Raw genomic sequence first — 13,149 nt, 5'->3', positions numbered from 1 at the left:
AAAAAGCCTGTACTTACAAGTACTTTTCTAATTTACTGTAGTGAGGAACAAAATTGGAGATGACCTGGTAATACATTCTATAATCACGGGCCAGCTGCAGAACAGTTATAGAATTGTGCCTCATGTGTGAACATGTTTTTAGTCATAGTGGCTATCTTGAAAATGTGCTTGACACTGGGGTCACTGGCCATTAAGTAGCACTTCCCAGATATTCCCCAGGGAAGATGTACTGAAACAGATGTAGCAAGTCTAACAAGACAGTCATCTTGCATTATTTATTAATTTGGATTTTGTTTGCATCTTTATCAGTAATAGCTTGAGGTGAGTTACATTCAGGGTACACTCATTCACATCTGTTGTCCAACTGTGCCCAAGGCTGGCATCTTTCAAATCCTACCTACTTACTGACACAAAGTTACAAGCAGCAGCAGCCTAGCACATAAGGAACATGTGCAAGGGACACTTTTCTGTTATCAAACAAAGCCTGTTTAGGCTGCAGTCCCATTCTACTCTGGCAAAGTCTCTCTTTTACACATGAAACTCAGTGACTAAAAGCTCATACTATATAGGGGGAGACCAATAAGGTTTATATAGAGGGGGGCAGGGTTCAACCTCTCCCACCAACACACAGTATGTGAGCTCACAGTAACTTGGAAACACCATCAGCCTTCCCTCTTCAAGACATGCCATAACTCACTTCTTTCCTCTGGTGATATGTCTCCCCGACCTTGATGTGGGCCACTAGGCTTCCTCCAGTCCGAGGGTCCAGGATATGAACTACTGTAGCCATCAGGTCATAAACATATGTGCCTTCTTCTTCTTGGGTGTAGCTGGCCTATGGAGGAAGAGGCAAACCATTATAGAAGCTTCCAAGTCGTTTTTATTATTACAGTTCATTCTCGTTATTCACGGTACTATGGTTCGTGAACCGTGAAATCGCAAATAACAAAACGTGGCGCTATGGGAAAATAGAGGTTAGGTTCCAGCAATTCAAGCTGTGCCTCAAAACCATGGAAAGTGAACAGTGGATCCTAGGGGGAAAATAGGGTTAGGTTCCTGCCTGAAATATCTGTAATTCACTCTCCAGACACTTGGGGGCCATATCTGAAAGTAAAGCCTGACCATGAGGTGAAAGTGAAAGCAAAAAAGGCTCTTTTTTTTTTTTAAGCACTGGTTTGCAAAAACGCAAACACAGCAGAGTGAATGGTGAATTTGGTTGCAATTGAAGCAATCGCGTATAAACAAATTTGCACATCTTGAATGCACAAATAACAACAATGAACTGTATTTCTTATTGGATTTTAACATTTACACATATACTGTATCCAACCAAGATCCCAACAGAGAAGATAATTTGTTACTAATCAGTGATTCAGTTTTCCATTAGTACTCCTTTCCCCCCAACTTCCTCCCTCATCCAATTCACCCAAAAATCATCTTTGAACTGTTCTTTGAGAATTTGTTTTTTTTTTTGCTTTAAGTTTTTTATTGATTTTTTCACATATCAACAAGTGTTATAAATTTTCCATACATTTATCTTAACAATACACTTGATATCTCTATAATGTATTTTATATAAACCACATTTTATATTATTTTTCTTATGAATTTATATAACATATATATTGTAATGATTTTATCAATTATTATTTAATTATGAACCCTTTTCCCTCCCTTGATCACATTAATTTCTCATAAGACTATCATTCATTCATTATGATATATTTTTTATAATGTATAATAAAGAGAATAAATTCTTTACCCCTTCCCTCCCTCCCTTCTTTAACCATTATCTTATTATGGGAAAAAATTAAAATCAGTCATTGCAAAAATCTGTTAATGGTCCCCAAATCTTCTTGAACTTATCCATATATCCTTTTTGTGTTGCAAATGTACGCTCCATCTTATATATATGGCAAACTGAGTTCCACCAAAAATTATAGTTCAATCTGTCATAATTTTTCCAATTATGTGTAATTTGCTGTACTGCTACTCCAGTCAATATAAATAAAAGTTTATTGTTATTTGATGAAATTTGACTTCGAGCTCTCATTGCAGTACCAAACAAAATCGTATCATATGTCAAGGCTACCGGATTTTCTAACATCCTATTAATTTGAGGCCAAATTGATTTCCAAAATATTAATATGAATGGACAATAGAATAAAAGATGATCTAATGTCCCTGCTTTAAGATGACAATGCCAGCATCTATTAGACTTAGAGCTATCTATTCTATGTAAACGTGTAGGGGTCCATAAAGCTCTATGTAAAATAAAAAACCAAGTTTGTCTCATAGAGGCTTGACAGTGTGCATTTTAACCTCCAAGACCAAAGTCGTGGCCATTGAGATGCATTAATCTGATGCTTAATCTCAATGCTCCAAATATCTCTAAGACCATTTTTTTTCTTTTTATGTACGAATCCAGATATTAATTTATACCACATTGCGGCCTGGTGACCCATGGAATCTATCTGAAAACATAAGAATTCCATACTATGATAGTTATTAAGATTTTTCCATTCAGGGAACCCTACCTGAATGGCCTGCTTCAATTGCATCCATCTGAAATATTGTGATTTATTCAAACCTAATTTATTTTGCAATTGTGAAAATTCAAGCAGTTTACCTTTATTTATTACATCTTCTAAAATCCGAATTCCAGTAATCATCCAATGTTTCCAGATAATTTTAAAACCGCCAACTTTGATCTTTGGATTGAGCCATATTGTTTGAGTCGTTGATTTAGTTATTGGAATAAGAGTTAGATTACTTATATATCTTATAGTTTTCCAAGTATCAACAAATATTTTGTGATCCTTATATAACCTTGGCATTTGAATACTGATAACATGACTCAGACGTAAAGGAAACATTAATCTCCATTCTAACCAGAACCAATCTGGTATATGTTCAATGGGCTCTGGGAGGATCCAATACATACCCTGACGCATAATATAGGCTTGATGGTACCTATAAAAATTTGGAAAATTTACCCCTCCCTCCGCAATTGGTCTTTGTAAAGATACTAGAGCAATTCTGGGGTTTTTTCCAAGCCAAATAAATTTTGTTAACATCTTATCCAATTTTTTGTAAAATGACCCCTGAAAAAAAATTGGTATCATACCCATTTGGTAACAAACTACTAGTAATATCATCATTTTTACAGTTTGTATTCTTCCCCACCAAGATATGCATAAAGGATTCCATTGTTCACACATTTCTGACACTTTTTGTAATAAATTTTTTTCATTAATTTTCATAGTCTCATCCACAGTTTTTGTAATCCAAATTCCTAAGTATTTTAATCCTTCTTCTTTCCAAATAAAAGAAAATGAGTCAAATAAACTTTTTGTACAATGTACATTGAGTGGAAGCACTTCTGATTTATTCCAGTTTATTTTATAACCTGAAAATTTTCCAAATTTTTCAATTAATTCAAGCAAATTTGGAATAGTTGTTTCCGGATTTCTCAAATAAAGTAAAATATCATCCGCATATGCTGATAACTTATATTCTCTATCTGAATGCGGAATACCCTGTATCTCCCTTACCTGTTCTATAGCTAATAAAAAGGGTTCTAAAACGATATCAAAAAGCAAAGGAGATAGTGGGCATCCTTGTCTAACCCCCCTTTGTAAAATAAATCTTTCTGAAAAATTGTTATTGATATATAATCTAGCAGCAGGGGAGCTATACAATGCTTTTATTATTTGTATAAATCCGGATCCTATTCCAAACCATTCCATTGCCTGAAACATGAAGATCCATTCCACTCTATCAAAAGCTTTTTCAGCATCTAATGAAAAAGAGAATGCTGGGTCATTAATGGATTTTGTCAAATATAACATGTGATGTGCCAGTCTAGTATTATGAGATGAGTGTCTTTGAGCAACGAAACCTGTCTGATGCATATCTATAATGAAAGGGAGAGCTTTAACCAATCTTAATGCTAATGCCTTAGTTAGAATTTTTCCATCCACATTTATTAAAGAAATTGGTCTATAATTTGAAACCAAAGTGGGATCTTTATTTGGCTTAGGTAAAACTATAGTTATTGATTCAGCCATAGTACCTGTAATACAACCTTTATTTAGTTGTGTCTGATATAGTTTTAATAAATAGGGCATTATAATGTTTTGAAATGATTTATAAAACTCCACTGTATAACCATCTCCACCTGGAGCGGATCCAACCCTAAGGGATTTCAAAGCTGTATCTAATTCTTTTAAGGACATTGGTTCTTCTAAACTTCGTTTTATATGTTCAGGAATTTTTGGTCCTTTTATTAACTTTAAAAAATCTAAACCATCCTTTTCCTTTTTCGAATAAGGCTCAGAAGAATACAAATCTTTATAATATTTTAAAAATTGTTTTATAATGGGATCAATTTGAGATAAAATTTCACCATTCTCATTTTGAATAGCAATTATTTTTGTTTTTCTTTTTTTCGCTTTAAGATAATTTGCTAGCATTCTTCCTGCCTTATTCGAATTTCCATAATACAAAGCTTGCTGTACAAATAAATCTTTTCTAATAATTTTTGAAGAAATTTCATTATATTTACCTTTAGCTTTTAAAAGTTCTTGTTGTGTCAAATAATCCCATTTTTCAATTAATTCTGTAAATTGTTTTTTTTCTTTTTTTATTTGCAATGCTGAATAAGAAATAATTTGTCCTCTAATATATGCTTTAAAAGCATCCCACAAAGTCTCTATTGAAATTTCTTCTGTATCATTAATTTGAAAATAATCTTTTATTTTTTTCTAAAAGATTTTCACAAAAATCAGTATCTGTGAGTAATGTATTATTTAATCTCCATATAGGTCTATTTCCATTCTGATCTATTATTTTAATTTCAATCCACACTCCGGCATGATCAGATAGTATAATTGGATCAATGACAGCCTGTGTGACTTGATGTACTAATTGATTAGAAACAAAAATGTAATCTATTCTAGAAAAAGAATTATGAACCTGTGAGCAAAACGAAAATTCCCGACCATCAAAATGAAGAATACGACAAATATCTTTTAAATCACAAGATTGTACCAAATTATCAAGGCCTAATGATTTTATAAATCTTCTCGGATTTTTATCCATCAGTGGATCCATAACAGCATTGAAATCCCCTGCTACTACTAGATTTGAAGTAGCAAGTGGAAGAATTAATTGTTGCAGAGTTTTAAAAAATTCATTCTGGTTCGAATTAGGGGCATATATATTGAAGAGCGTCATGGTGGTATTTCCCATGTCCATTTCCACATATATCCATCTTCCAAGAGGATCAGCTACCTTAAATTTAAATGAAGCAGAACATTTTTTATTTATTAATATAGCAACACCAGCTTTTTTTCTTATTGCTGAAGAAAAGTAACATTGTTTGACCCAATCACCTTTTAGCTTTATAGATTCGTTATTTGAAAGATGGGTCTCTTGTATGCAGCATATATCAGCGTTCTGTCTTTTTAAAAATAATAATGCTTTTTTTCTTTTAATCGGGTGATTGAGACCATTAACGTTTAAAGATATTATCTTAAGACCCATTATGCATTAATATAATTTGTAATGTAACATCCCAATCTTCAATATTTTTTTTAATCTTTTTTTTCCCACATATAAGATAAAATAAAGAATTACCTATTGTACACAGACCCTTGAAATTTAATACCCCCCTATTTCCTCCCTCCCCACCCCATACATATACGAATACTTGGAAACGCAAAATTAGATCAGGTTTAACATCACTCCTTACAAGCTATAAAATACTTTAATATCACAAGCTCCATAGTAATAATATAAATACTACTATTAAAATTCAACAATTTATATATCTTTGTTTTCTTATTTATATGAATACTTTTATTTATTTATCCAAATTTTGTTATGTTCAGCTAAATTAAATATATATAAGATATTTTGAATTTATAAAAAGGATAAGATTATTAGAATACTTTAAGCAAACATTTTATCTTTTATAACTTCAATCATTCATCTCATTCATTATAATTTCTATTCTATGAGATACATTCATCTAAAATTAAAAGGTAAAAATTGTGGAAAAAAAAATAAAAATTAAAATCTATCATAACCCATTCTCTTACTCATTCTTATTCCTATTTTAATAGGTCAATTGAAAACTTTAATGATTCCTATCCATAAACCTTTTTCTCTATATCCGGTAAAGAACTGTATCTTATAGAGAATGGATTCAGCTTATATCTGAATCATAAAACATATTCTTACTATGAAGTTATTATTATTTTCTTTGTTTTTCATTACTGCAAGGGAATTTAAATTAGTTTAGAATGCAGCTGCCTGCCTTATAACTGGATGTAAGAGCTGGGAACACATTACTCTGACCTTATTGCACCTATACTGGCCTCTGAGATGGGTCAGTGTTCCTCAGCTTGCAGAGGCGCTGTTTGGGGATACAGTCGACTCCGCTTAAGTGCAAGGCCTCCGGACCGGACCGCCATGTGCGCTTAAGTGGAGTGTGCACTTAATAGGAGTACCACTTTTTAGTCAAGCAGTCGTTTAGCCAGTATCGGCAGCTACCTGGGGTGATGGCAGCAACAGCAAGCAGTGCTGAGGAAGGTGCTAGTGAGTGCTCGGCGCACTGGTGTAGGTCTCCCGTCTACTTGCTGCCTAGGATGGCTCGCGATGCTGTGACATTCCAGGGAGGGGGGTGGGGGATAGTAAATGCGGTGCAATAAATACAGAGGACCCATGATTTATTTGACATGTTATTTGATATATGTGATATTTGAAAGAGGGAGAGTGTGGGGGGGAATTCAGTTTTGTTTTGTTTTTAGTAATTGTTAGATTAATCGAAAATAATATTTTATGTGATATATTATGATTGGATATGATAAGGTGGGAGGGGAGGGTGGGGGTTACATTTAATTACTTTATCTGCATTATGATAGAAAATCAAGTGATGTTGTTAGGTTCAAATGTTACTTTGTGTTACACTTGTTGTAAGTTGTAAAGTGAATAAAGATTAAAAAAAAAAAGAGGACCCATGATTGCATTTAACTGGAGTGAATGTAACGTGGAAGAACAGAGGTGGGACCTATGACATCAGTGCGCATAAGTGGATTTTTTTTTCCAGTTTATGAATTATTTTAAATTTTATTCTATTGTTTTTACCTCTATTGCTTTTATTTTATTAATTGAATTCTATTGTTTAACGGTTCCTCCCTTCTATTCCTTTTTACATATTACTTTAATTCATTTAGATATCATTTACATAGATGGTGCTATTATCTGTAAAGTTAGGAATTTCTATGAAATATTCTACATGTTTCTCCACTCCTTCTTGCCCTCCATAGTCCTCCCTACCCTCTTATAACCTCTTCCTTTGTAATGTCACCTAGAGGTTATATAGGTATGTGCAACGCACAAATGGAAGAAATAAAATAAATAAATAGTGTGCTTATCAGAAGTGCAAATATCCGGAGTTTACGTCCATTGACTTTAATGTAAAAAAACCCAAAACAAAACGGGACCATGGTGGTAGGGTGCGGATAACCGGAGCGTGTGCTTATCTGACGTGCACTTAGGTGGAGTCGACTGTACCGTATTTTCGCGGATATAACGCGCACCCGTGTAAAACGCGCACACGGGTATAGCGCGCAGAAACCACAATATTATGTATAAAAACTTTTGTATACCGCGCTCACGGGTATAACGCGCATGCTGCCCGACTGTCCTTTCGCCCGCCCCGACTCTCCTCTGGCCGCCCCGACTCTCCTTTCGCCCTCCCCGACTCTATGTGCGCTGTCCCCACTCTCCGTTTACCCGCCCTGCCCTGCCCCCCCCCCCCGGCAGGACCACTCGCACCCCCACCCCGAAGGACCGCCGACTCCCCGACAATATCGGGCCAGAAGGGAGCCCAAACCCTCCTGGCCACGGCGACCCCCTACCCCCACCCCGCCCGACGCCCGATTCACCCCCCCCAGCAGGACCGCTCGCACCCCCACCCCGAACGACCGCTCGCACGCGCTCCCACCCGCACCCGCGATCGGAGCAAGAGGGAGCCCAAGCCCTCTTGCCCGGCCGACTCTCCGACAATATCGGGCCAGGAGGGAGCCCAAACCCTCCTGGCCACGGCGACCCCCTACCCCCACCCCGCACTACATTACGGGCAGGAGGGATCCCAGGCCCTCCTGCCCTCGACGCAAACCCCCCTCCCTCCCTCCAACGACCGCCCCCCCCAAGAACCTCCGACCGCCCCACCAGCTGACCCGCGACCCCCCTGGCCGACCCCCACGACACCCCCACCCCCCTTCCCCGTACCTTTGCTAGTTGGCCGGACAGACGGGAGCCAAACCCGCCTGTCCGGCAGGCAGCCAACGACGGAATGAGGCCGGATTGGCCCATCCGTCCCAAAGCTCCGCCTACTGGTGGGGCCTAAGGCGCGTGGGCCAATCAGAATAGGCCCTGGAGCCTTAGGTCCCACCTGGGGGCGCGGCCTGAGGCACATGGTCGGGTTGGGCCCATGTGCCTCAGGCCACGCCCCCAGGTGGGACCTAAGGCTCCAGGGCCTATTCTGATTGGCCCACGCGCCTTAGGCCCCACCAGTAGGCGGAGCTTTGGGACGGATGGGCCAATCCGGCCTCATTCCGTCGTTGGCTGCCTGCCGGACAGGCGGGTTTGGCTCCCGTCTGTCCGGCCAACTAGCAAAGGTACGGGGAAGGGGGGTGGAGGTGTCGTGGGGGTCGGCCAGGGGGGTCGCGGGTCGGCTGGTGGGGCGGTCGGAGGTTCTTGGGGGGGGCGGTCGTTGGAGGGAGGGAGGGGGGGTTGCGTCGAGGGCAGGAGGGCCTGGGATCCCTCCTGCCCGTAATGTAGTGCGGGGTGGGGGGAGGGGGTCGCCGTGGCCAGGAGGGTTTGGGCTCCCTCCTGGCCCGATATTGTCGGGGAGTCGGCCGGGCAAGAGGGCTTGGGCTCCCTCTTGCTCCGATCGCGGGTGCGGGTGGGAGCGCGTGCGAGCGGTCGTTCGGGGTGGGGGTGCGAGCGGTCCTGCTGGGGGGGGGGAATCGGGCGTCGGGCGGGGTGGGGGTAGGGGGTCGCCGTGGCCAGGAGGGTTTGGGCTCCCTCCTGGCCCGATATTGTCGGGGAGTCGGCCGGGCAAGAGGGCTTGGGCTCCCTCTTGCTCCGATCGCGGGTGGGAGCGCGTGCGAGCGGTCGTTCGGGGTGGGGGTGCGAGCGGTCCTGCTGGGGGGGGGGAATCGGGCGTCGGGCGGGGTGGGAACTATGTAGAAAAACTTTTGTATACCGCGCTCACGCGTATAACGCGCGAGGGGTATGCGCGGTAGGTAAAAACGCGTATAACGCGCGCGTTATATCCGCGAAAATACGGTACTCCTCAGCACCTTCAAAATGCTTTGGCTTGTTATGGGAAAGAGCTTAATAGTGGTTCCTGCTATCAAGTTTCACTTGAAACTTTTCAGTGGTGTACCAATTCCATTGCTGGCTCTATGCTTTGGAATTCTCGTTTTTGTTTTATGTCTTAAAATGTTTGTTTGAGAGTTTTTAACGTAATCCACCTAGAAAAGATGGATAGGTGGAATAAGTATTTTTAAAATCAATCAATCCATCAATCAATCAATCTTTTAACCATCAGCAATGGTACAATGCTGTTTACCAAGGAGTATTGCAAGCAGACAATTTCTGAAAAGCCTCCTAGACTGCTAAAAAACCTCTGATGTAGAGCTATAAGTTACACAGAAGCTCTGTATCTGTGTAGCAGGATGCTGTTTCCAAGCTGCTAGTCCTAGCTACAAAGCAATACATAATTATTCTTTAATTTAGGATTAAGATCCTCTATAGCAGTGGTTCCCAACCCTGTCTTGGAGGACCACCAGCCAGTTGGGTTTTCAGGGTAGCCCTAATGAATATGCATGAGAGAGATTTGCATATAATGGAGGTGACAGGCAGACATGCAGATCTGCCCCATGCATATTCATTAGGGCTATCCTGAAAACCCAACTGGCTGGTGGTCCTCCAGGACAGGGTTGGGAACCACTGCTCTATAAGGTAGTATAAAAGAAAATTATTTCTGGATCTATCTTGTATGGTTTTAGAATCCTTCTCCAGTGTGTCTAAGCTACATGACACTCCCACTGTATATATAAGAAGCTCCTCCAGCTGACCACAGTTTCTCTAGCAGAGAGCCAAACACCAGAGTAAGTTGTATTTAACTATAACTATTAGAAACCAGCAGTACAAGTTATATCTGTTCTCTACCAGTAAAGCAAATAGAAATTTGGGGGATTGTTATGATATATATGCATGTAACCAATAATCATGCTCCCCAAGCTTGGGTAATTTGGATAGCAGAGGGTGTAGCAAAAAAGTATAATTGTAACATTGCTGTTTGCTCTGCTCTACGTGTCTACACCAGGGCTTAATTGTAGGCAAAGTGGAATTGTGGAGCAGGAGATGGGGGAAAACAGGAACAATATGAGAAAAGGCTAGATTAAGGATCACAGTGGCTGTTTCTGCTCTAGGCTCATCCTCACCCTTTCCTCTACAACAGGAGTGGGCAATCATGGCCTTTGAGGGCCACAATGAATCTATGTGCACACAATGGAAGCAGTCCATGCAAATCAATCTCATGTATATTCATTATGGAAATCTCAAAAACCCAACTGGGCTAGGAAAAGAGGGGCTGGAGCAGAATCTCCTGCTGCTCTGGATTCTGAAAAGAGGAGGTAGAAAGATGTTACAGGTCGTTCCCATAGAAATTAAGCCCTGGTCCACATATAGTACACACACACTTTTCTGTAGCTAATTTGTACACTAGATTTAGTTATACCACATTAACACAACCAGTATTCAAGCCATTTAAAATCATAAGTAAAAGAGCAAAAGAAGGCCACTTTGGTTCTTAAATGTAGTAGCTGAGAAGGTAAGGAAAAAGAGGTTAGCTTTCATAAACTACAAAAGATCTCAAAAAGAGGAAGGCAGGCAAAAATATCTGGAAAAATTGAGAGAGGCTGGTTGAGTAATCAGGAAAGCAAAGATGCAAATGGAGCAAAAAATGGTAAAACGGGGAGACAAGACTTTTTTAGATATACTAGTGATAAGAAGAAGTGCAAAAGCAGTATTGTGAGACTCAAAGATGTAGGGCAGAAATATGTATAACCAGATAAAGATAAGGCTTAATTGCTTAACGAAAGATTAGGTTCTTACCTTTGCAAATCTTCTTTCTTGAAAATCCTCCCTTTATTCTGGGATCAGTGGATTATGCATCCCTTGCCACCAGGCACTATAGGAAACCTCAGATGATTGAAGTCTTAACTCCTCCCTCTGTCTTTTCAAAACCATGTCCACCTTCTGATCTTGCACATCTTTCAAGTGGTTGCTGGAGCTTGGAGGCCAGCTTTCTTATCTGAGAAATCACAGCTTCCTGAACTAATTGCGGTGCACTTTCAGGCTGTGCCACATATCCTGGCCCCATTAAAAATGCTCTCCAGGGGGGTCACGTAATGGTAGCCACTTAGGACGACATCGGAACCATCTCTCCCCAGCACCCATGCATACAACTGCTACTATATCCTACCATCTTGCCTTTTGGGAAGCATTCAACAGGCAACCGATTGCGTGAGGCTCCCCCGAGTGCTTGGAGGGAATTGGCAATCATTGCTGTGCCCCGGGAGAGGGGTAATGCCTACAAAAACCTCGCGGTCCCCCAAGCCTTTCAGCAGTAATCTGGTCTCCAAGATGGCATCTCCCTGCTCAGCAACTTCGCCGGAATCGCCTCTGCCGTTGGTTCAGCTGCAAGATGCAGCAATTAAGGAGATTATCCTCATATTGGCTGACATCTTGGATGATAAATTGTCCAAGGTGCATGCCGCTCTGGATGAACTGAAGGAGGGAATGGTAGGACATGCAGTCCGCTTGCAGCAGGCGGAGGATCATGTTTCCCGGCAGGAGGATCTAACCAGAGCTCTCCAGACTAAGGTCGTGTCACTGGAAAAACAAATGTAGGTCATGCAGGAGAGAGTGGAAAACCAGGAGAATCGAGGCAGGAGGAATAACATCCACATAATTGGCATCCCGGAGGTAATTAAAGATCATGAGCTCTGGGACTTCATCGAACAATGGCTGACAAAGGAACTGGGCCTGGAGGTTGAAGGGGTATGCTTGAAAGCGGAGTGGGTGCATCGCGTGGGAGTGCTGAAGGAGAGTGTTACATAGGTCCAGCCAGTGATTGCCCACATCTTTAATTATGCTGAAAAAGCCCAACTTATGGCTCGTTATCGCCAGAGCAGAGTGCTGGAATATCAGGGCCAGAAGATTCTCCACTTTCAGAATTTTTCACCACGTGTCTCTAAGCAGCGGTGGCTTCTTTCCCCGTACTGTACCCAGCTCTTAAGCAGCGGTGGCTTCTTTCCCCGTATTGTACCCAGCTCTTCAATCGGGGGATTAAATTTGCTTTTCAATATCTGGCTCAGGTGAGGGTGACTCAAAATAACAAAACTTTGTTCTTGGACTCTCTGGCCGCAGTACAATCCTTCTTGGACAATCACAAATGAGTGGTGTAGAGGAGTTGCTGGAGCATCCCGGGTTTTTCATTGCATCGCTGGATTTCTGGTCTGGTACCCCGCCCGCTGCTGGGTATGGCACGGTCGCTCTGTATTCTGCTATTGAGCTACCCACATAGGGCTGAACTCTTTTTTTCCTTTATAATACATCATTTTGATTTTGCTCATGCTCATATTTCCTTAGATTTTCCCACCTAGCTAAAGACTCCTTAAGATACTCCCTCATCTTATAGTTTGCCTTTCTGAAGCCTGGAATTTTTGGCTTTGAACCCAACAATGGACCACACAATCTGTAGATCACTGAATCCTAGATTCTTTAGTGAAGACATGGTATTCCATACATTAGCTGTTACTTCTCATTAACTGTGAAGATACAGAAAGGTATAACTTTAAATCTCTGAATTCCTCCCCATCTGCAGTGGAAGGCAACTCCCTCTTCAGTTTTTCCTGCTGCAATTAAGATCAGAAGGTGCGTTCTGATCTGCTCTGTTTCTTTTTGTTGTTTTTGTCATCAGTCTTCACATTTTTTTCTGCATGGCTTCGGTGTTCAGAGAACCGAAAAGAAGCAGCCTCGTCTGCCATTCTCTGCGGAAGC

At 41.0% G+C, this 13,149-nt stretch overlaps 1 protein-coding gene across 2 annotated transcripts in view; it reads right to left on the bottom strand.

The window, feature by feature from the left end:
- The window catches only part of PAN2 (poly(A) specific ribonuclease subunit PAN2), a 178,720-nt gene that overhangs the window by 36,546 nt on the left and 129,025 nt on the right, over positions 1 to 13,149 (bottom strand). For both annotated transcript variants that reach the window (XM_033939582.1, XM_033939581.1), the window contains exon 19: positions 698 to 835. In XM_033939582.1, the coding sequence (XP_033795473.1) occupies positions 698 to 835 (138 nt within the window). The remainder of the gene's footprint in view (positions 1 to 697; positions 836 to 13,149) is intronic.

This window comes from Geotrypetes seraphini, chromosome 3, assembly GCF_902459505.1.
Source record: "Geotrypetes seraphini chromosome 3, aGeoSer1.1, whole genome shotgun sequence".
NCBI classification, from domain to species: domain Eukaryota; kingdom Metazoa; phylum Chordata; class Amphibia; order Gymnophiona; family Dermophiidae; genus Geotrypetes; species Geotrypetes seraphini.
This window is presented reverse-complemented; position numbering and strand designations above follow the sequence as displayed.